Here is a 24,383-nt window from a genome sequence, read left to right on the forward strand (position 1 = left end):
CTTCTGCAACATTCAAGCCAAGTCTGCCTTTAGAACCTTTTTTTTTTCTTCCTTTGGCTGTGGTTTCAAGTCTAGGATTGGCAGTTGATAGCTGCTGCTTTTGTTTCAGTATGTCTTAAAATCAAAAAGAGGGAAAAAAATCCTCTTAAATGATAGTAAAGTGAAATAATAAAAATAATTTTATTATTATTATTTTTTTTAAAGAATACCAAAGCCATACCTTTCAGCTGTCTTCAAGGGGTATTTTTCTCAGCCTGTTGTTCCACATTGGCTTGCCAATTTTGATCCTACATCTGAGTTCAGTTAGTATTGTTTTTCTTCAAGAAACTAGAAGCTCCTTTTTCACTATTCCATCTGCTAATATTTCAGGGATGTGACAATAGCAGGTACCAAATTTTATGTCAAAAATAAAATTTTCGGGCTGGTGGAATCCTTGAAACCACAGATCAAGTTTCAGGCCAGTTAAATAAAGCTGTAGAGCATCCATTTGTATCATTAATTTATATAATGAAACCTGTTCTTATAACTCAGTTCTTGATATATTAACCCCACAGTTATCCTTATACATAAATGGGAGATGTGTTGCTTTCATTGGTTATAATAGGATATAACCATATAAATCCCCTGTGCATGAATGGAAAAATAGAGGCCCTTAGGCTATAGGTATCAAAGGTCTCCCCTATACTTACAATAGCCTAATAAGGTTATTTTGGAGGCATAGGTAATTACTCACAGAATCCCTATAGCTAGTGATCATTGTTCGCTACTGAAACATTTCTAAATGAATTAGGTTTTAAACAAGCAAATCTTTGTCCTTCTCTCTTATGGGGGGGAAAAGAGAACTGGAGGGACACAAAATTCCACCATTTTCTGCATTAAAATACACTGCTCGCTAGTTAAAAGGTCTCTGGTATTTGAACCAATTTAAATGTATTGTCGTGCTTCTTGCTGGTTTGATTCTGTGAATGTATGTTTCTGAATGTCACATTTTGATGAAAATATTATTGTTGTCATTAATTTGATATTTAGAAAAGACTGTGGATATAAGATCTCAGAGCAATGAATAAAACAGTTGGAGTTAACTGTCCCTGGGGATAGAATCAATCACTGTTGTAGAAGAGGCTGACATTTAAAAAAGAAACTCAGAAGAAAATGTCATGCTTAAAAAATTAGATTTAAATGCACTAGCTCCTGATTGATTTTTATTGCACTCAGATGGATACACTGATTGATTATCAGCCTTACAAATGTTTAGTACCTTTCTCACTTCTCTAATAATCAGAATAATCTAATTTTCAATGTCATTTGAGTTAGCGTATTCAAGGTTATAATAGATCATATTTCTAATAAAACATAAAAATTACATAATGAATAATACAAAGCGGCAAGGCAGAGTTCACATTCACCTTCATTAAAAAAAAGCAACAAACCAAAACAAAAAAACCCCAAACTAAAACAGCACTAGTGGCTGGAAGAGTCGGCGGAGGCAGCCCACAGGACGGTGTCCCCTGGGTCTGTTGTGGTGTCCCCTGTTGTTGAACTGAGGCTCGTGGGCCGCTGGTCAGAGCACCTTTGCCATAGCTGAACCTTGTTTCTCAGTAGGAAGCCAGGGGCAGACGTGAATTCTGTAATATATGTGCTCACTCTGTGCCTGGGGAGAAACGATGGTGTGGCAGGTACTTAGGAAATGTCTTCCATCATTGTTTCTCTGTGCTCCCTGTTAATTCTGATACATGTCTGGAGAGAGATACTATCTCTCTTAATTTGAGGTGTTTTCTTGTGGCAACTGTAGCTGACAGCTGACGTGGTTGATTTCTCTGAATTGGCTACAAAATACAGAGTTTTCAGTGTGTTTCAGTTTTGTACTTGAAGCCCCTTACAGGACTGTGTATTTGTTATTGGCTGCGATAGTTTCGCTGGGCTAGCACTGCCCATTAGAAACAAGAGGTTTGTGTTTGAAACATGCTTTGCCTCCAATCGTTCTCCATATGTCAAAGCTCAGTTTTGGCACAGGAATTTCTTTTAAGATAGTTTCCTGTTCTTTTTAAAGACTGAGCAGTTTTGCTTTAAAAGAAAACATTATTTCATCTGGAAATCATGACTGAGGAAAACCAGTCTATTTATAACTACCTGGTGTTCTGCACATTTTAATGCTATGTTTGGCTTGTGATGGTATTGCTGTTAAAACATGAACAGGAGTCTTACCATTCTGAATTGTGGTGCTTTTAGGACGGTTATTTTCTTCCTTTTCTTAGGTAAACCAGCCTCTTTGAGGTCACTCATCTCTGTGCCAGCTTCCATCAGCTCCCAGGCCTGAGAGCCATGCGTGATGTGCAGCTGGGTGCCGGCTTGGTCCATGGGGTCAGAGTGCCTGGTCCATCAGCAGCAGCATGGGGGCTGCTAAGTCTCTCTTGGTCGAAGGTTTTCCAAGGTGACTGTTGTGAAAGGCATCCTCATGGACTGCAGTTCATTATCATGAGCACAGTTTATTGAAGGGTGGTGGGGAGAAGGGTGACGTATGGTGTGTGGAGGGCGTCGTGCTGATTGTGGCTGGGATGGAGTTAGTTTCCTTCATAGTAGCTAGTGTGGGCTGAGTTTTGGATTTGTGCTGGAAACAGTGTTGATAAAGCACAGGTGTTTTGCTTTGCTTGTGTGTGCAGCTTTTGCTTTACCTATTAAACTGTCTTTATCTCAACCCAGGAGTTTTCTCACTTTGCTTAATTCTCTCCCCAAGCCCACTTGGGGCAAAGTGAGCAAGTGGCTGTGTGGCACTTAGTTGCTGGCTGGGGTTAAACCATGACAGGCATTTATCCTGATGAATCAAACTTGGCAGTGGCAATAGATAAGCCTTTTGAGCATTTGAGTGAAATTGTCCACAGCTGCTAACTTCTGCCAGAAGTAGATATTTTTAACAGCTGCTGCTAGATTTGGAGAAGTCAGAGTGTAATGGAGCTGTGCAAGACTTGCAGGTTGCCACCCTTGGAAGCAGTGTGGTGCTTCTGAGCTGAGCATCAACCCCTCCACCTGCCTGTGGCACCATTTGCCTGTGATGTGGGGCAGCCCAGGCTGCCTGGCACTCAGCAAGGAATAGATGGCTTCCCCAGGCACGGGAGGGCAAGGATCTGCCCAGAGGGGAGAGTTGGCAGGTCCTGCCTCTGCTCACCTCTGATTTCTCATCAGCGCTGGCAAACAAAAGGAGTCTTTTTGAAAGCTGACCTTGCACCCAGCACTGTGCAATTACTGACTTGCTTGGTGTGCTTTATGGTGCTTTTGAGATTTGTTAGCTTAACAAGTAACTTCCAAAATATTTAATGACAAGAGAAGTGTGGTTTTACAGGAATGCAAACTAACTGGAAACACTAGTAGTTGTCGCTACAGGAACAAAACCAGTTAACTAGTACACAAAGCTCTTCAAAGGTCATGAAGATCTCCAAGAGGCAAAACTGCCATGATAGCATTTCAAATCATGGATTTATAGCTGATAAATCATTATAATTTATGAAAGGAGCTATCTAACTATCTTCTGGGCATCTGGGGAAGCAAAGGTTATGCAAGTAATTAGGAATACTGTGCTGTGAGCTGCAGGTTCTTCTTCCCTGGACAGGTTTGTGCCATCTTTGACAAAGGGGAGTACAAACACTCACTATTCCATAATTTTACCCAGTTATCTAGAAACTGCCTAAATCTTTTGGGCTGGATCCCAGACTCTTCTTAGGCCAAGCAGTGACTAAGTTTGATGGACCTAAGGAGCTTGCATTTAAGACTGGACGATTCTCAGCATTATGACATGCTTGAGATGATCCTGCTCAGGCAGGAGAATTGTTGTGTGGTTGCTGAATGAAAGCACAGGGATCTTCCAAGAGAAGCTGTCTGTGTCTTTCCTGTACTTAGTTTCCTCCACAGCAGGCCCTGCTTTGCTTGAAAAATGCATGCTTCCCTCCTGCAGCTTTCATGGCCTGCCCGTTGCTTCAAGCAGAAGAGGGAAATGTGTCTGAGGCTAAGGAGAGCGGTGGCAAATCTGGGGTAAGGAGAACAGACTGGATGTTACAACATCACGTTGTGGGGATGAACGTTTGAGGGTAGGGGCTGGTCCTTAAAGCTAAGGCAACAGAAAGTGCCTTTGCTGGCTCACAAACCCCGCCGCGGCTGCCTGGAGGTTTCTGGGTGTGGAAGTGCAAGTCCTGGCCTGTGTGTCAAGGGGACAGGGAGGCTGTCACGGGAAGATGGATCGGAGCAGACGTGCTCGGGCGTAGGCGTACATCACTCAGCCATCTGAGCAGCACTGGGGCTTGCACGGATGTGGCTTCTTCACGTACCAAGATACACCTCTTTTCATCCTCTTCCTCCACCACCAATACCTTATTTGTTTTGTTTTGTTTTGTTTTTAGTTTTTTCGCTTCCAGTCTTTCTCACTGGGCAAGAGAGCTTTGATACCCTCCCCTGTCAGGAGCTCTTAAATAATGCAGCCATCAAGTCAGAATTTAGTGCACAAGTAATGAAATTCATAACCTGAGTTTTCTATGGTAGCATTAACTGTGACACAGATTTATCACCAGTGTATCATCATTAAAAGGCAGTGGAATTGTGTTGTAGATTGATGTGATCATGTGCATGTAAAGATCAAGACACAAAAATTTACGTAATATAAGCAGAAGCTGTAATCTAAAACCCTTCCTACATGTGGTGTGATAGTTCCTCTTCCCAGAGCAGCAATGGCTTTTAAAATTACTGGGTAAATGTGTGTGTTTATATGTTTTTATTTAACTCTTTTAAACATAGTATTGTCTTAATCTTTTTCTCTCTCTCTCTCTTTTTTTTTTTTTGTGTTGAATTGTAGTTGAATCTGCCTAACAGTTCACCATTATTGAATTTCTTTATATTTTTGGAGCCTGGGTGTTGTAAGTCAGCACTTTATTGTGTTATCTTACAGAGAATATCAAAACACTGCTGTGTCTGATGCAGCCTTAGCGAAGACAAATGTAGGAAATACAAAAAGTATACGTAAAGCAAGAAGATCAATCTTATTGAGGTTTTATCATTATTACAAAGGCTATCAGAATCAGAGAAAAAAGGCAACAATGAACAAAAACTGTTCTTAGTTTTCAGGTTGTGTTCTCCCCTTCCTGCCCTCCAGTATTTTGTGCCCAGAAAGAAAGAGGACAGAGCTGGGCCAGTTAGGTGACATGGATTGATCGGCAGCTGTCCATCTGGTGGCCTTTGGAGGGGAAGGGACTTCGGGTACAGCTGCAGAGGGAGCTGCACCAGGTTCTTGCTGGAATTGGATCTCCTGGTCACTGCCAGCTCTTGGCAGCTGCTTCGAAACCTGGCCTAAACAATGTGTTTGTCTTCCACAAGGAGTTCAAAGCTATTAAGTAGTTGCTGAGGCTGCCTCTTTGGCAAATTTGTCAGTCAGCTCGTAGAGCTGTAAGTAAATGAGACCCTGTTACAAAGGCTTATTGCTCTTTGCGGTTGTGTAGGAGTTTACATAATTTTCTAAGGAGCTCTTTTATCTCCCAAGTACAGCAGCAATTAGGATTTACTTATGGAGTGTGGTGGCAGTTTGGAGCACTCGAGATGTACATGTCAGTCCTGGATGTTTCCTCCTCAGTGACCGTACTGGCACTCTGCCCTGGGGTCCAGCAAACCAGTCAGGACATTGGCTTGAAGGGAGTATTTGTAAAAGGAAGAGGGTGGGGATTCAACCTCTCTCCCCGAAAACCTCACTACACATTGACCCTTCACAGGAAGGTACCTTTTCCATCCACCCTTCCTGGCCTCCTTTAAGTCTCTGTTACTCCAGACACCAGAACTGATCGCTTTCGAGGTTGGGCTTTAATCTGGTGGGCTGCTCAGCATCCCAGCCATGATCCAGCAAAGCACATAATTGACTTCACTGTGGGTCTGTTCATGCAGTTAAAGTCCAGCTCCGACTTAAAATATCTGCTGGGTCAGGGCCAGAGTTCTCTCACTTGCAAAGTCAAACCTTTAGTGAACAAACCAGAGCTGTTTATCACATGGAGTACATGCCTGATGGCCTCATAAAGGAGCAACAATATTCACTGCACCCATCCCACCGTTTTCCCATGTTGCTCTTAATGATCTGTCAGAAATGACACATCTTGGAACAAATGCTGTAGGTGAGACTGCATCAAAACCTCCTCTTTCTCCTGAAACATTCAGTGTTTGTCTGCTCTTTGTGATTGTTTGTGATTTGCAAGTGTGGAGGAAGCAACCACAGAAGATATGGTGCCATGGAGATGGGACTGGGGAACCCATGGGGGAAAAGAGCTAGCATGGAGGTGGCTCTGGGCATCTGCCCAGTTTGCTGTGCGTCCCTTGCTCTTTATGGGGCAGAACAGTGCAAAAGAGAATCGGCAGATCTTTGGCCACCCAAAATCCTCAGCCATTGTCATGTGTGCCCAGCCCACCAGCCACACCCTCAGACCTTAGGGCCCTGGTTCAAATATCATGAGCTTTTGAACACCGGTGAGCTTTAGGATAATTTTTTATTTGTCCAGTGGTGTTTCATCTTTGGAGTGTTTAATATTGACACAGAGTCTTTGGGTAGAGGGAATGATTTTGTTTGGCTTTGTTGTAAAGTCTAAGGCATCTGGTTACGCTTAAGACGTTAACTTTAGCTAACAAGAAGCTTCTTGATAAAATTCACAGGTACTGGCAGTACTGCAGACATAGACTTATCTCCTGGGCATGTTTTGTAAAATTAAGCTATTTTCACTGAAAGAACAAAGAGTAGCATGGTCATGGAGCAACTGTCATATTTTATTACCAAACACAAATATGTGGGAAATCAATTACAGCACGAGTGCCGCACAGTGCATATTTCCAGTAATCCCCCACGGCCAGGGGAAGGTAGAAGGTTGATCTGAGCACAGGAGCAGATGGCAAGCAACTTTAGATAGCCTCACTGCCATTTTTACTCTTTCAAGTGTTTGTGCTTCTCCTTTGATCTTCAGATCTTGCATTTAATATGTTTAATCTTCTTTCATATACTGTTTTCAAATTTAACTTTCCCTTTAAATAACTTTTGCTTGGGGGAGTTTGTATTAGTATGGGTTTTGTTAACTTCCATACTGTGAAATTTAAGAAGAGACATAGTTGCTATGTTTCTTTAGTGTTGTTCACATCCAGTAAAATACCAACTACATCGCTGCAGAGGACTTTGCCATTCACCATGCACAGCTGTAATGATACAGTGAAAACATCCCACCTCACAAAGTTACTGAGACACTTACAACGCACATGAAGTTGCATTAGACTTTCTTTGAAGGTAGAAGATACTATGGCAGTGTCATGGCACATCCATAGTAAGCACCTATAGAAGTTTGATTTCATTGTTATCTCATTAAATTTAATTCTTACAGTTAAGTAATTAAGCATGATTAGTATTCTCTGTGCATATAACATTTTTATCTCCACTTAGTTTATATTTAAAAGTATTTTGCAGTGTTCTGAAGGAAAGCAGCAAGAGCAACGTGGGGGGATCTGCATAACCACATGATTTGTGTCTCTGCTTTTTCTGTAGCTGTCAGAAATGATAGGAACAAAAAGAAGAAGGAACCTGCAAAGCAGGAATCCACAGAAAACTATGAAATGACAGCAGAGTTGGATGATCTCACTGAGAAGATCCGAAAAGCTCACCAGGAAACTTTCCCCTCGCTCTGCCAGCTGGGAAAATACACTACAGTAAGTATGGTTTGTGAAGCATACATTCTGGATATGCCTGGATGATGTTGAGTTTTGTGTTGGAGGCTTCAGACATTTTAAATAGATGCGGAAACAGATACACTCCTTGCACTTCCTAAGCCATGAAAAAAACACAGGTATGCCTGCAAATAGGTGCTGAAGAAGAGAAATTGCACTTAACTGGAAGCATTACTTAGTGGTATTGTGAGAGACTGTCTGAAAGATTAATCTGGTCAAGAGACAGGCTTGGAGTCTATGAGTCAATTACATGCCATCATTCATTAGAAATTTGTTGGCTTCCAAAGACGTGATCTCTGCTTGTGCATCAACGGATTACAACTTTGCAGGTGTAGAGAGTTCTTAAATGCTGCTGGGTTACTGGTGACAGTCCCAAAGCTACCAGGGTCATGGAAAATATGAAATGTCTAAATAAACTGGTTTCCAAAACGCTCATCTGCGGTTTATTCCTCTCACAGTATACCAAAATACCACAAAGCAGCAAACACTTCTGCTGCTTTTAGAAACGAAAAATTGGCCCCCTGTCAAGAAGCTCACTATTGCAGGAATTTCTTCAGAGTATGGATTGAGGAAATATTTTTTTTTTCTATACATAGATATGTTGTTATGCTAAATACAGGGAAGTTCTGTGCTATTTATTGATTTCAGAGAGAAAATCTAATGTCAAACTTGCAAATGCAGTAATAAAAGAGATGCTTAAAAATAAATTGTTAGGTAATGTTTAGAGTCCTGTCGGTAGAGGACCGACTTTGCTGTCAATTGCAGCAGCGGTGGTTGTTTCAGAGGGATGTGCAGAAGGTCCTGAAGTAGTCGAGTGTATGCTCTCGCTGCTGAGTCCAGGAGTTTAGGATGGGGATGGCTGTGGTAAGGAGATGCCTGCCTCCATGGTCCTTGTCCTCCATAGTTCCCCAGCTGGACATCTGGGACCAAGACCCAGAGGCCAGGTGAAGTACCTCTTTCACTGGATTGCTCTCTGTTTTGCTGCTGAAACAAACATTAAATTTCTCAAAGAGCAATCTAGGTAAATCCCTGTATGGCATCAGTATTCACTGGTTTATGGCATACTCATCTATTTACCAACTGCAAGGTTCAAAACTCTCAGGCCTAGATGTAAAACTTAAGTGTAAAACTTAATTTAAGTGTAAAACTTAGTGTAAAACTTAAAAGTGCAAGGAAAGCAAGCATACATGGTGTGATGTTAGAAGGCAGCATGTTTTTTCGCGTTTCTGAAAGTATTTTCACAAACATTTTTCACATTTAATTGTGGGGCTTGCATAGAATGGTTTGTACTGGGGAAGGTGCCTGTCCTCTGCACGCTTCTCTGGTGCTGTCCCTGCTCGGGTGAGATGTAGTCAAAACAGTCAGCGTAGGCTTGCTGATAAATACTGCACAGGCAGACCCCCAGGGACCAGCACAGCGTGTGAGGCTGGAGGCTCAAAACCAGACAGCTGGTGACATAACCGAAGGCAGAGCTGGAGATGGTGGGATCTGCAGTGTGTCTTTCCAAGGAAATTCCTGGATCGATGCCCTCCGCCACTCCTCTCAGCACACACGGTTGCATCCTCGTCTTGGAAGGAATAAAATCTTCCAAACAGGCTCTCATACTTCTGCAAACGCGAGAGCACTTCCGAATGAGTGCGAAAAGATCTTCCCAGTTCAAAGACAGTGAGTTTATGCCTTGCAGAAGAGGTGGTTGAATGTCCACAGCTGGGGTGCGTTGCCAGGCTGGTGTGCATGCCAGAGATAATTGCTCACAGGCTGCCTTGCAAATGGCCTGGCTATCCCAGAACAATAATCTGTCGTTATACCTCCCAACGTGAACGTGTCGGTACCTACTTTTGTGTTACCTCTGAGTTAGAGGTGTGAGCAGCTGGTGTGATGGTGCTTCATACCAGTAACTGCCAGTGATCCTTAAGGGTTGAACCTGGGCACCTGTTCGCTTCCACTATATATTGGATGCTTCAGTATCATTAATATTTTAGCTTGTGAAATTATACAAGTGGGTGAAATTGGAGAGGGTCTTGTTGTATATCACACCCACCACTGGTGCCTTCCTCCTTGGGTTCCTGATGACCCCCATGGTGTGTTTATGTCCCCACTGGAATTTCAAAGCCCTGACTGAGAGCACCTGGATCTAAGTAATGAATGGATTAATCCAGTCTGTCTGTGGGTCCTGAGTAACCATGACCTGACCACACTCTCTCTGAGGCTCGGTATTGGTCATTCACATCTCAGGCCAGATAGGACAGCTTGGGGAAAGAGACTCCTCATTTTTATCATTGGTCTGTTGGAAGTCCACAGTGGTTAGCTGCACATGGAGAGTCCCTGCCTCTTTGTCATGGTTTGGTACTATACATGTTGCAATAACAAAATTATACTGGAAGAGTTATTTTTTTGCTTACCTTGAATCTGAGTGCCATACATCTTCAACAGCTGTGTCAAAACTAACAGCAGCAGTGCTAAATACTAACTGCCACCTTGCTGCACTCCCATAGTCTCTGTGTGAAGTGCAGAGTATTTCAGTCTCTCGTCTAGCTAGGGTCCGGTGACCACTCCTGCTTTTTAGGTAGGAATTCAGGTTTGAGAGCTCATTTTTATGAACACTGTGTCTGTCCAGCTCTGGAGGGACAGAGTACCACAAGGACTGGAGTAAGGGTCATCTCCATCACCAGCTGCCTGTCAGCCCAGGAGCAAGGGAAAAGCTTTTCTGCAGCAGAGGAGGATACAGGAGTTAGAAGGTGTGTGTGCTGGTTGGAGGAGCAGAGCTTCAGTGCTTGGACAACACCACTGGCTGCTGATCAAACAGCAGGGCTCAGGCAATAGTCTTTCCTTTTGAGACACTTGAAGGAGAGACCAGAAGTCAAGAAAAGGATCACACAGCCCTTTTTCTAAATGTTGAGTCCAAGGGGAGCTAGAAGCCTACACCACTCTACGTTTCTTGATGGTAACAAGCTAGTATGGGTGGAAGATTGCCACCAGTCCTGCTTTTATGCCCGATTCTGCAGGTTAACAGTCAGGAGGCGTGGTGTGCTTACACTGTGGAGCATACAGATTGCTTTTGTAACCTTAGAGTTTTTAATTTAATTATTTAAGTGAGAGGTGAGAAGTGAGTGTATTGAATCAATGTGGATTCCCTTGAATTTTGTGAGCTTTGCACTTGGGTACTAACAGAGACGGTGAACGGAAGAAACTGTTTTGCAAGCATAGCCCCTGTTCACCTTCCGTTATGTGATTGTTCAGACTGATTCAAAACATTCTTTTGTTTGTTGCTAAAAAGAGCAAAGAATTTTAAGTATAAGAGTGGAGTAAAAAAGACCTTGCAGAGATACAGTCAAAAAAAAAAAAATCAATTCAGACATTTGGCTTGCATATCTGGTTCCTCTCGTTCTTGAGCACTGCAGCCTGCATTTCCCAGAGCGAAAGGTTGCGTGGTGATTGTTTTCCCACATTGTCTATTTTTACCTGTTCAAAAATGGGTTTGAAGAATAATTTTCAATTATGTTGTTTTATACTCATCTGCTCTTTAAAAAGAAAAAATTTCCCTATCTGTAATAATTACCGTACTTTGCATAGTTAATAAAAGTCTACTTAAAATAATGGGGGAATGGCACTCGTGTTACATTCCCTGGGTCATTTGACTTAGTTGCATTTCCATGGCAAGTACAGTTCTGCCGATTATGAGAATCAGCAAGCTGTTTAAATGTAATGGGTTTCAAAAGTCCATCATAAATAGATCTGTTTTATTACTGTCATCCAGGTGAGAGAGAGTGCCTTAGTAATTTCTCTGGAGATGTCATACTTTATAGTATAATTGAGTATAACTATACTGCTCGTCCCTTGAGACTGGTATTATTGGTAAGTCTACAGCTGTGTTACATACAGTCTTTTGATAAAGGGAGGATAAAACAGAAAATAATTTTGACTCTGTGGACCCTTGCTGCAGGCTCTCCTGTGTTGCTCTGGGCTGACTGGAAGCCAAGAGGGTTTGTGTCTTGGCAGCATTTTGTCCTTTGTAAGTGCTGGGCTTAGGAGTTACACAGCTATTGTTCTGTGCCATTGCAGGGGAATATGTATATAAATATGTATGTATGTGTGTGTGTATGGTTTTATATCTATCTATCTGTCTATCTATCTATCCTGATGCTGGGACTGAGCAGAGACATGTACCCTGGTCCTCAGTGAACTCGCTGGAGCTGGAGTGCGTTGCTGCTTTTACTAAAGAGGAATAGCAAGTGTTCCTGATTAGGGCAGAGTGCCCCTGTGAGCCTTGTTTCCTTTGTAAAGTGGGTTTTAAAGACAGTAGGGATTCTGCTACTGTGTATGTTTCTGTGAGTGCCTCATGTCGTATTGTTAATGCGGAGATAGAGCAGCCTGCAATGAAAAAACAAAAATGATGGAAAAAATGGGATCAATTTATGTGGCAAAAATGGCTGTTTAATTGGATTTTGTAGCAAGATTGGGCTTTTCCACTGATAAAGATGCCACCAGGGTGTATTACAGTATTGTTCCACCATATGTGTGCTGGTGCAAAGGCCTGAAAAACATGCAAGGCTGCTCCTGGAAAAGACACCCAAAAAACTGCTTCAGTAAAACATTCAGCAAAAGTCATAGCGTCTGCATCTTTTTCACAGCATGGTTGGAGGAGATCCCCAGGCAAATTTAATCAGAGTTTCTGTGTCTAACGTGCATTTTATTAACCCCGGATTTTACTGTTCAACCTATACATTGATACTGAGTCAGTTTGGGGTTTATATATTCAGAAACACTGCTAAAAATCTAGCTGTTTTCCGTGGCGCTTGCGACTGCATTCATTACCAAATAAAATGTTAAAAGTCTTTCCATTTGTAGCATCTCAAAGATAATGTGTAAACCACATTAGCTCTTAACGCTGAGGAATCTGGCACCTGGCATAATAAAACACCCAGTTATTTTGTATTTTATTAACTGCCCCTTCTCTTCAGTTTGCATAATAGTGAGTTAGATTTACATTTGTTAAGACGGCCATGCATTACTCTTCATAGAGGACCTGTCAAACTTCCCATTGCCGGTACTGCCGCATGATAAAGTAACCTCATATGATACTGATGAAGATTTCGTTCACACTTGCTGGTTTTGTGCAACGTCTTTTTTTCCAGATGGATACCCTATTGTAAAATTATTTCCTGCTTTAGGCTCTGCTTTGTGTAGCTCTCCACTATGCCATCTTTCTATGAACTGGATAAACTGCCTATTAAATTTAATTACAGCCTGAATGACTGCACATCTTGATCTTATTTTTCCTCCAATGTACTGTATTTCACCAAGGTCCTTGAGGATGAAATAAAATAAATCTGAAGGATGCATACTCCAGTAGCCGAAAGAAATGTTTCAAAGGGCATTACAATGACTGTTAACCCATTAGTTTTGGACCATTTTGAAGGCAATTCTTTAGGTTTAGGATTATAAAGACAGGTTTACCTCTATTTTCTTCTGTCATTTAAAAAAAAAACAAACCAAAACAAAATAGAAGAAGTTCCCAGAATAAAAATTAAAATAGAAATTATGAAGTTCATTTCTTATGCCTTAAAAAGAGGGCAAACAAGGAAGAGCACCTGTGCACCTTCAAACTGTTCAGCATGGTTAGTATTTATTTTTTGCAGTAAGTGCCTCCTATAAATAAATATCTCCACCCAGTTGCAAGTGAGGGTGAATGTCGGGCTGGCGGCCACCTTGGGACCATAAGGACTTTCACTTTCGTGACTGATGGTGATTGTGGCATCTGTGAAGGCAGCTCTGGGAGGGGGTGACGGAGCATCACAGCCAAGCTGAGCTCGCCCTGCATCCCCTCGTCAGCCTCTTCAGGCCCTGTGTCCTTCCCATGAACCAAAGAAAGCTGATGGCTTCAGAGGTTTCCAAGGCAGTGGACATCAGCAGCGATGGTGGCAGGGTCACTGGAGATGCTTCCTGTGAGATGCTTTCCTGTGCAAACTGAATGCTTTTTGGTGACTGTTTGTCTGCCACCTCTGTTAGACTAGGTTGAGACTCCTTTTGTTCAACTTTAATTTTGAAGTTAATTTAAGATTTTAACTTCAACCAGTTAAGATGAAGGAAGCTAATCACATAAGCTTCCTCTGGAGCTGGGGAGAAAGCTGCCATCTGAGGGGATTTTCTCTTGCCTACCTTAAGTACCTGTCTGGAGCGGGTGTGCCTTTTTTTGGAGGTGGCTCTCTGTTTCTTGATTAGTCAACAAGCTCAGATGAGAAGTAGAAGAGAGAAACTCTGCCTTTGGTTTTCTGTGGTTCTCAGCACCATTTGCAAATTAATTACCAGTATATTTTTATGAGTAAAATTCCTCTTGCAATTAAGAGATCACCCAGATGCTGCAGGCAGCTGCAGAACACACTAAACCTCCTGGTTCATGAGATAGTGGGGGGCATCATCACGCTGGCTGCATCCCAAATAGTGTTGGATGAAATGCTGGCAAAATGGGAATATGCTGTGCGCTGGTGAAGGAGGAAAGGGGTCTTGGGTATTTCAGAGTTCTGTCATTACCTGTTTCTTGTCAACCCATAGGAATCATGGGTGGCTTGGAAGCAACTCACCAGGTCTCCCCATGCCCCCATCTTTTGTTGGACTAGTATCAAACAGATCACAGTAACTTTTGAGTCAACCAGTTCTTGGGTGGCACGTTGAACTTTTTCAAGGGTTAAGTCATTATTCTGAATGTATGAAAACCTGAGTGGAATCACAGACTTAACACAGATTTGCTATGCATCCTAGCAAATTACAGACTTCTGGATTAAGAGACATGAATATATGGAAACAGTCTCCGAAAGATGCAGCTGCAATGTCCTTGTAACACTTCTAACAGAAGGATATATGTTGGATGCATCGTCAAATAAGTATATAGCATTCAACAGCGCACGTGGTGCTTTTCTTAATGTTGTATAAAGAAATATTCTTTAACTCATGGGAGACTGTAGCTTGAGAAAGCTGTAAAACTCTTGCAGAGCCACAGAGCAGATAAATTAAGTAGAACTAATTTGCTAAGACCTTAAGTACGTGGAACTATGTTCCAAATATTGTGCTGCTTTTTCTAGATGAGGACTTGATATTCTTGTTCCACTGTTCATTTATATTTTCTGGGGTACAACTGTAAATTGTCTCTCTCAATGCACTTATTATATAATGGCAAGGAAGAATAATGATAGTGGCATTTGGAAATGTTTAAGTTCATTTGTATCCCTTGTACAGATGGCCTCTGCAATCGTAAGTAACAGAGAAATATCCAAGGAATTTTCAGGCGATTAATCCAAGTTCAAAACCAGCATCATCCCAACAGCAAGCTGCAGAAAATGCCTGGAATGTTAATAGAAAGTACTTCTGGAAGGAATACTCGGTTGTTGTTTCCTTCCCTTGAAAACCATTTCCTGAAAGGGACATTGTTGATTTATGGTGCCTTCTGTCTGTCTTTCCAGAACTCCAGTGCAGACCATCGGGTTCGACTGGACCTCGGGCTTTGGGACAAATTCAGTGAACTTGCAACAAAGTGCATTATTAAAATAGTGGAATTTGCAAAGCGATTGCCAGGCTTTACAAGTTTGACCATTGCAGACCAGATAACTCTACTTAAAGCAGCCTGCCTGGATATACTGGTATGTATTTTTAACATAATAGTTATACTACCAATGTATTTCCTATTGCTCTTTTTACTGTAATCAGTAAAACAGGGAGAGGGGGTCAAATATTGCCCCAGCCTTTCGGTTGCAAAATTGAACTTACTGGGTAGTCTGGTATGGTCACGAGTGGATTCTAGTATGTCTCCAGATGTGTGTTATATGGGATGACCATACTTTTCAAAATATGTAGTAAGTCCTTATAGTTTGTGGATTTCAATATAGTTGCAAGAAGGGCACATTTTGGTATTGTGGCACTAACTTGAAATATGTGCAACTTTGGAAAAATTTCCTTGTTGTTAATGCTGAGGAGGGATCTCATTCTCTTTCCTTCCTCCTCCCTCCGGAACGATGCTCTGTGTAAAGGATACCTAGGAAGACAGTTTGCTGTGTAATGCTTTAGGAACATACTGTATGTGTGGTCATGAGGTAATTCAAGGAACAAGACAGAGATCTTCAGAGTGAGGTTTTTGCAAGTTGTAGAGGGGAAATGTGTGCTGGGAGCCTGGCAGGCACGAGCCTCTGGCATGCAGAGCCCCTGCTTTCACCAGTGCTGCGGGCACCTGTGGAACTAGACACTGTAATGGACTCTGTACAGATTTTAGCTGAGTGTCATTTGATTTTAAATAGGCATACAACCTGCAGCAGGGAACTGTGCAGATGGGCTTAGAGTTTTTCTCCAGACCTTGCCACTGTGTCAAGGCAAGCTGTCTTCCCTCCCTTTGTCTCTGGTTATTTCTGTCACACTGACCTTCAGAAGAACCCTCTGGGATCTCGGCATTTCTTTATCAAGACCTTAGAGGTCTTCAGGCTTTTGATTGCAAATATGCTTGTTATTCTTGGTCATAGCAATAACTTTCAGTAAAACAGTTAATGTTTTCAGTGTGTTTTAAACATATTTTAAATATTGTTTTCTGACCACAAACCTTCAGATAGGACATGGTTGCTGCAAAAAGACCTCTAACTTTCCTGCACTACATTTACACAAGCTGTATGTGACTATTTTATGTGCCACTTAAAAAGAAAAAGGGATAATTACGATGGGCACAGTAATGCATAGTGCACACACTGTCTGTGAAATGCCCACATCACCTGCACATCACTGGCATTGCAATGCAGCTCTCTTTATTTAAGCTAAATTTCAGTACTTGTAGCTGTGTTTTAGTAGCACATATTTTCCCTCCCAGCAAAGTAGTTCTCCTGATTATGAGGAGTGTTTTGAACGCTCTATTTTGTGCATTGAGACACAGAGTAATCACCATTCCCCCTCCTGCTGCGTGAGCACCTGCTGACGGTGCCTCCCCATGTTCTGCTGGGTGAGCACTCCCCAGCGTGGGTGTGAGCCCCACCACTGTGCACTCACCATCCGCTGCTGTGCAATCCTCTGGATGTGTCCCCAGAGCCGTGGCATGTGGGAGGGACGGTGTTGGGCTTCCAGCCCAGCCAGGGAGGGTGGCTGGGCTTCCCCCACCAGCAGGACACCGGATCAGTGCCCACCCAGCAGCGCTGTCAGTCTTCAGCATTTATAGACCTGCCAAAGGCTCTGCTCAGTTGGTTCCTGCAGCCATGGATGCTTAAACCACCCAACAGGCTGACAAAGGAAATGATGCCAGGAGCTCAGTAAACTCTGCTGGGTATGGGCCAGAGAATTGTTTTATATACAAACAAAATCTCTGGAAGGGAAATGACATCAAGCCTTGCAAGGCAGCTGAAGGCGCCGATTGAGGATGGTGGAATTTATATCTGCTCTGCTGCCAGAAGTTTCAGGGATAAATACTGCTAAAATTGAGTCGGTAACCCTCATAAAAGCAAGTGCTTCTGTCTGCTGGCACGCTGGCCCAGCAGCGGTCGAGCATCCCCAGCCTCGCCAGGCTCTGGCAAAATCAATGTGGAAAGAGTCCAGAAGTCCAGCCTGTCTGAAATCCAATGGATAAAAACCTGAGAAGTCCTTGAACACTGTTGGGTTTGTGTGTGTTGGGGGGCGTTTTTTTGGTCATGGGGGAAGGGCCACCTTGTGAGAGCGAAGAGCTCCCCTGGCTCCAAGGCAGAGACCCCCCAGCCCAGGCTGGGCCAATGAGCACTAGAGAAATGGCTCTGGAATCCATATTGGTGAGGGGAAGGACTGTCCTGAAAAGAAGAAGGTGTGGTACCTGGAGGAGAGGCCATTGACTTAACAAAAGACAACCATCAGCCTCAACAAAGGACAGACAGAGAGAGAGCCTCCTTGCCAGAGGAAAAGACAGAGACACACACCCAGTTCACCTGATGGAGTAGGAGAAGACAAAGGAAGTTCCTTGCAGCCCATGGAGATTCAATGTTGGAGCAGAGACCCACGTGTAGGCCATGGAGGACTCCACGCTGGAGCAGAGAAGCTGAGCCTGAGGGCAAGTGTGATGGAATTGTAACCCCGAGAGTCAGTCGCTGCCAGAGCGGGGGTGGACCCCCAGAGTGGGGGGTGAGTCTGCAGCCCATGGATGTCCCCATGCTGGAGCCAGGAGTTGAGCCCAAAGAGGTCCATGACTCCATGGGAAGTTTGCTCTGGAACATCTTGTTCCTGGACTGCCATGCCAGGAAGATCAGCAGAGGTGAACTGACTGAACCCCAATTCCCTGTCCCCTGTGCCGCTGGGGGGGAGAAGGTAGAGAAATTGGGAGCAAAGTGATTTGAGCCCGGGAAGAAGGGAGGGGTGGGGGAAGGTGTTGTAAGATGTGGTTGTTACATCTAATTGCAGTGACTTAGATGAAATGGCAATGAATTAAATGGATTTTTCTTCCCCAAGTTGAGTCTGTTTTGCCCGTGACCATAACTGGTGAGTGAGCCGTCCCTGTCCTTCATTACTAATCTCATGCCCCCTCTGTTGTGTCTCCCATCCCATCTCACCAGGTTGGGGGAGTGAATTCAGGACCGCATGGTCCCACTGTGGGTCAAACCACCACAAACACTAATCCTTAATAATGTCATTTTTTGTTTGCTGATGTAAAACCCTGCCCCTTAGTGCTAGGGAGGCTTTGGTGTGTGTGGAATGAGCTGTGCTGATGGGGTATGGCAGCACCGTGGAGTTTGTTCATTGTTTCAGTGTCACCTGCTTGGGTTTCACCTCTCAGAACACCATGCCCACCAGTAAGGCAACTAGTGTGTAACAACAGCATTTCTTAAAACAAGCTTAGTTTGCCTTAACAGATCTGTTTAAAATGGTAGCAATGATTTCGTAAATGCAGCTTTCTGGATGGTTTTGGTTTTGTGTGACCTGTGGGGTTTTAGCTTTGTGATTTGTAACTGGCTCATAGGAACCCCAGATGCTTTAAGATATAAATATCCCTTAAAACAAAGGGTCCTTTAATCATGGGCAAGAACCTCATTTATGGCTGCGCATGGCAGTTAAGAGTAGAGTGACAACTAAAATATTTGGCTTGGTTACAAAATCTAAACAACATTGAGGACATTAGGAGGATGTCTTCTAGACAGCAGTTCAGTTTAAAATGGGGAGAGATACCGTGATTTCTTATTTTAAAGTGCTGAAATTTCCCATATGTTCTTCAGTGAATATGAGCTTGAAATCAGCTTCACTTTGACACTGGAAGTTTGCCCAAGAAAGGTTTAGCAATGTCCATGGTGTTCTGCAGATCTTGATGAAGAACACAAATTAAAAAAAAAAACAACAACCAAACAACAAAAACCCAAAATATTTCAAATTATCTGTGTCAGGATTTAGTAACAGCGTGTTGTGGGATAATGTCGAAGGAACGCAAGAGAAACCCGGGACCCGATTGCTGCAGTCAAGCCAAGTGCCTTGCAGAGACGCGTAGCTGAGCGTCAGCGGTGCCAGTGCCCCAGCAGAGCCACTGCCTGCTCCTCCCGTTAACAGCTGGGGTGGCGTTTAGGTACGAAAGCCTCAAGTGTGCCTGTTGCAGAAAGCCATCCTACTTGCTGCCTAAGCCTGGAAGTAGCTAAATTCCACAAGAGCTTTATGTTTTAATTATAAATTTTGCAAGGCCCTTGGAAGTCTCATTCTGTGCGTGCCCACAGGGGCTCTAGGCTGAGTAATCTAACTCCAAATTAATTCCCGAGGAGGATCCAGCCTGGAAGTCTTCTTCTGCATTAGCCCTGGGGGGCGGTGACCTAGTAGGTCTTTGAGCACCCCCAGCATGCCCCCCAGAACAGAGTGGGGCTTACAGCAGCGGAGACCTTTGCAGGGAGGGAGCCAGCAGCCTGCTGTATGGCAGGAGGTGCGCGTTCGGCCTCCGGGTTGTTTGGGATAAGCACTTGGGGCACCCCAGTCTTCGGGGCCAGGGCTCTCTGGGCAGTGCAGCGCTGGCAGCCAGTATCCAGGCTTGCCCTGGGAGGGAGGATACGGAGGAACCGAATCTGCCGCCCCGGCTTGGGCAGCTGCTGGGGAGGCTGCAGACAGGCTTCAGGAAACACCACGGCGCTTCCCAATTTAGCTCCAGTTCCTGCTCTGTTAATTTGTTGGGCTGGAAGTCCTGAAGGTGTGGAGGGAGGAACTCTCATTGCTAAGGCTTAGCAGTTAATGTAGCCCCAGGATAAAAGGGGCTGCCTTTCTTCCCAGCTGAGCTAAGGGAAAATGAGTACCACTTAAGAAGTACAGAGCCTGGTACCTCCAAAAGTTGGGTACCTCATCATCACAGGCCACGCACCCTTGCTGGAAGGCAGCTACTGTATGTGCAGGCTTCAGATGGGAAGGGTTACGCTCCAGTTTCACTTGCATGCCGTTAGAGAAGTAAACCAAGTAGCTCCTGGGTTTCTAAATAAAGATGCAGTATTCAGACCTTGCTTTTCTTGAAAACAGGATATTTCTGGATATTTCTTCTCCTTTCTATACAATCCCTTTAATGATTTAAAAGGATAACCAACAACAAACTCTTTAGGGAGAGAAATGCCAGTGGTTCCTGGCAGCACGGAATGTGGTAAACATGCTGTCTCTTATTGACAGGCTGCTGTGCTTTATAATGTTAATTTCTGCTAATAATCCTAAAATACACTTTGGCTCTTACACAAAACCTTTGGAGTTACCAGCAGCCTTTTAAGATCACTTATATTAGTGGGGAGTTTGTGGTCAGTGAAGAATTTGAGTGTGGTCTGTTTGTATTTGTGCCTTTCTTGGTCACTGATTGAAGTAATTTCAAGAGCTTATTCTAATTCAGGAGTAGAGGAACTATGTGAAACAGGCCTGTCCAACCACATCGAGTCTCGGTGCTCCAGTGTACACCCACAACGTGAGATAAGATTATTGCTGAGATAGAAAATGGTTGAAGAGCCATCTGCAGAAATACACCCTAGTAAGTCTTTTACCAAGGAATTTAAGATAAATAAAAGCTTCCCTGTAGGTCTCTTAAGTGCCAAGTCCTCCTCGTTCTCCTCCCTGCTTATTTGGAGCAGTATTGCCAGGAAAAGACGAAAGCAGGAGAACCAAGCCCAGGCTGGTCGGCTGCCAAGTGCTGGGGCCTCTGACTCAGAGCTTCGGCAACTATAGGAATAATTAAAATTCTCCCTGAGCTCACTTATATTCATGTAAATCTTTTTTGTTGGATCTTTAAAACAAAGTAGGATGGCTGTATGGGAAATAAATACAGTCAAGCCCTGAAAAAATACGACTGTAGCCTTAGCTCAGCTAATCTGGTTCACTTCTGCAAGGTTTTATATTATTTTAGTTTGGGGATAGGCCTTCTCCCACCTCTGATTATTTTAAACATCAAGCACTGATGTATGTGACAGAAATATGTCAGCGTGATGGACATCCCTTTTATTTGATCTTTAAGTCAGTGTTCCTTCATAGCAGCTGGACGAATGAGCCCGTGCCGTACCGAGTCTGTGGTGGGGCACACCCTGGGTTCCGTCCGAGAGGTGAGAGCGCTGACGCCTGTGCTCTCTCTGCCCGTGCTGCCCCCTCCGCTGTCACAGCAGCGCCCTTGATGCCACCTCCGCTGTCACAGCAGCGCCCCTGACGCTGTGGTTACCCCAGAGGTGTTTACTAACAAAACACAGGGCATCCTCAGGGTTTGATTCTTGAGGTTTGCATTCCTCTTTGTCCATTTAGAGGTGTGAATCCCCATCTTCCCCTCCAACGCTCTTTCATCCGAGATCAGTGCTGGGTGGCTGTCAGCGTACAAGTCACGTTGCCCAAACCAGCACTGCCTGGGCTTGCACAGGGGTGAGAAGATACACTGTGCCAGGCGGGCAGAGCACACAGCCTTACCAGCACTGCCTCCGGCTTGGGCTGGGGGAAGCGCCAGAGCCCCAGGGAAGTCTGGAGGCCAACCGGCTGATGAGGAGGCTCAGCCCTACAGCAGGTGGAACTAACAGCACTCGCAGAAGACAACAAGCTGGGCCGCCTCCTCAGGCTGCTGGCCAGGCTGTCAGCAGCCCCGCGTGTGCTGCCATGTGGAGGTTCAAAGTTTGATAATCTGCTGAGGTGGGAGTTCCCAGACTGGCAAGACAAGCAGCGCTGGGTGGAGGCTGTAACTCCAGCTGCTCCGGGGGCGAAGGGCTCCATGGGGAGTGTGTGCAGGGGCTGTGTTCACATCGTCGTGGTGTCCTGTCTGCTTCACAGAAGAAAGGAAGGCACCCCAAAGCATCAGTTCTGCCTCTTTCACCAGCTCACAGCTGTCCATGCTCACTCACACGAGATACCACAGAGACACTTTGGCCTTGCCAAAGACACAACCCAGAGAAACTCTGTCATGCAAAATCAACTCCCAAAATCAATTAAATGCACCTCTGTTTGAAGAGGTGAGATATTTTTATCATCTTGCTGGATCAGACCAGCAGCACCATAGTGTTTTACAGTTAGGTGCATATAATATTAAAGAGTGGTTTATGTGAATATGACGATAATGTTCGGTGAGTTAAGTGGTGAGAATTGCATAGAAGTTTTGATTATTTCGTAACTGAAGTTTGTTATAAAAAATACCTGTAGTCAATCAAGTATATTTAGGTTGTACCATAGAGTGTCTGTGCTACTGAGTACTGCCACACTGAAAAAATGCAACAAACCTCTCATGGATTGAATTATTTTTTTTTGGTCCTTCCACAGATCCTTAGAATTTGCACAAGATACACACCAGAACAAGACACCATGACCTTTTCAGATGGCCTTACCCTAAACCGAACTCAGATGCATAACGCCGGATTTGGCCCCCTGACCGATCTCGTGTTCACGTTTGCCAGCCAGCTCCTGCCTTTGGAAATGGATGATACAGAAACAGGTCTCCTTAGTGCCATCTGCTTAATCTGCGGAGGTACCGTACAGCGTGAACTCGGAGGTGTTTGGAAAGGACAGACATGATAGGATCTTCATTTATGTTTCACTTGCTTTACTTTCCCTAAAACATATATATATATAAAATATAGATATGTAATATTATTACATATGTTACATAAACCACTTAACACTAAACGTTTGTTCTCCACTGGTGGTAAGTTACTGGTTTTATTATTGATACATTTTTAAATGAATTGAATCTAGGACTACAAGATATATCCTGCTGCAGTTTTTTATAAGCAGTATATGGGCACCTGTATCGGGGCAAGATGCCATTATGCAATGTTTACTCATAACTGTGTGCATATGGTTACATTCACACAGAAGTAATTGGTGATAACTTTAGGAAAAAAAATAGATTATACCTTAAAATTAGCATAGTGGCACTGATTATATGATTGGAGGGGGGCTGATTACACAACTTTAAAGCAACATTGTCAAATAAAATCATGGTTTTAAAATACAAAAAGCAAAGTCTTAGATAATTTCCAAAATCCTCTGTAAATTTCTTTTATTTTCATCCCAGAATCTCTCTCCTCCTTTGCAAAATCTGGACTAGCAATAGAAACACACCTTGTTTAGTTGGGCCATTTTGTTGAAATACAAACTGGGTTCTCCTAGAGAATGTTTAAAAAACAAGAGTCTTTGTTGACAATGTCCCTTTAGTACATAATCATTCCGATTTCATGTGTCTCTAACCATAACCCATCAAAAGCATTGATGGGTTCTGAGATGTCATTGATATGTGACTGGTGCCTGCCTCCTGGTTGATGGGTGACATTTGTCACTCAAGCCAGCACTGCCATCTGCTGATACCTGATGGTAACTCAATTTTAGTATTGATACAAAAAATAAATTAGCCATAATCTCTTTGTAAGTAGCTTATTAATGATGCATATAAAATTAATTCTGAAATATTGTTTGCAGCAAGGTGTTTGCCCCTTGGAGAGGGAGGTACAAGAGCAAACTGATCATTTGGGATCTCTCAAATGATAAACCTTTCCAGTAACCAAGGAAAAATGAATCTAAGTTTCAGAAAGCCATGGTTTGTCCTCTTCCTGTGGGACACTCACTTATGGGTCATAAGTGGAGAGAAGGATTAAATTCATGGGGTTTTAATCAAGAACATGGAGGAGCATTTAGAGATTGTTAAAAAAAAATAATCTAAAACCATATGAGTGATATGATACTTTTCTACAGATCGCCAGGACCTTGAAGAACCAATGAAAGTGGATAAGCTTCAGGAACCGTTGCTTGAAGCACTGAAAATTTATATCCGAAAGAGACGACCCAACAAGCCTCACATGTTCCCAAAGATCTTAATGAAAATCACAGATCTTCGCAGCATCAGTGCAAAAGGTAGTGTCTCCCAGTAATTCAGCACTGGGGTCAGTGTTACGTTGTAGAGGAAACTGGCCTAGGGACCTGGGTTGTTATGTTTTAATATATCTAAGCAAAGGCCTTGTGAGCTTTCTCTTCCCTTCTTCTTTATGTCACTAACTCCTGTGTTTGAACTAGTTCTACTTTAAACGTATACATGGTGCTACATTCCGCATGCAGCCTCTTACAGTGAAAATGATGTCTTAGGTATAATTGGGTTAGCAAATAATTAGCATGAACTCTTTGTTAGTCATCTTAAGACAAGATAAAACCCTGCATTAAACCTTTGTTAATGTTTACAAGGGGATGCGGGTCAACATGTACTTTGTATCACTACTGGCTTTTAA

General features: G+C 43.4%; 1 protein-coding gene across 1 annotated transcript in view; it reads left to right on the forward strand.

Annotated features, from left to right (window-relative positions):
* Positions 1 to 24,015, forward strand: part of LOC104531907 (retinoic acid receptor beta) — a gene marked incomplete at its 3' end in the record, with an annotated part of 41,914 nt that extends 17,899 nt beyond the window's left edge. The window contains exons 2-5 of the mRNA XM_010176947.1: positions 7,544 to 7,704; positions 15,180 to 15,356; positions 22,429 to 22,633; positions 23,857 to 24,015. Of these exons, the coding sequence (XP_010175249.1) occupies positions 7,544 to 7,704; positions 15,180 to 15,356; positions 22,429 to 22,633; positions 23,857 to 24,015 (702 nt within the window). The remainder of the gene's footprint in view (positions 1 to 7,543; positions 7,705 to 15,179; positions 15,357 to 22,428; positions 22,634 to 23,856) is intronic.
* Between the last annotated feature and the right edge of the window lie 368 nt (positions 24,016 to 24,383).

This window comes from Antrostomus carolinensis, unplaced genomic scaffold, assembly GCF_000700745.2.
Source record: "Antrostomus carolinensis isolate BGI_N321 unplaced genomic scaffold, ASM70074v2 scaffold17000, whole genome shotgun sequence".
Lineage (NCBI taxonomy): Eukaryota > Metazoa > Chordata > Aves > Caprimulgiformes > Caprimulgidae > Antrostomus > Antrostomus carolinensis.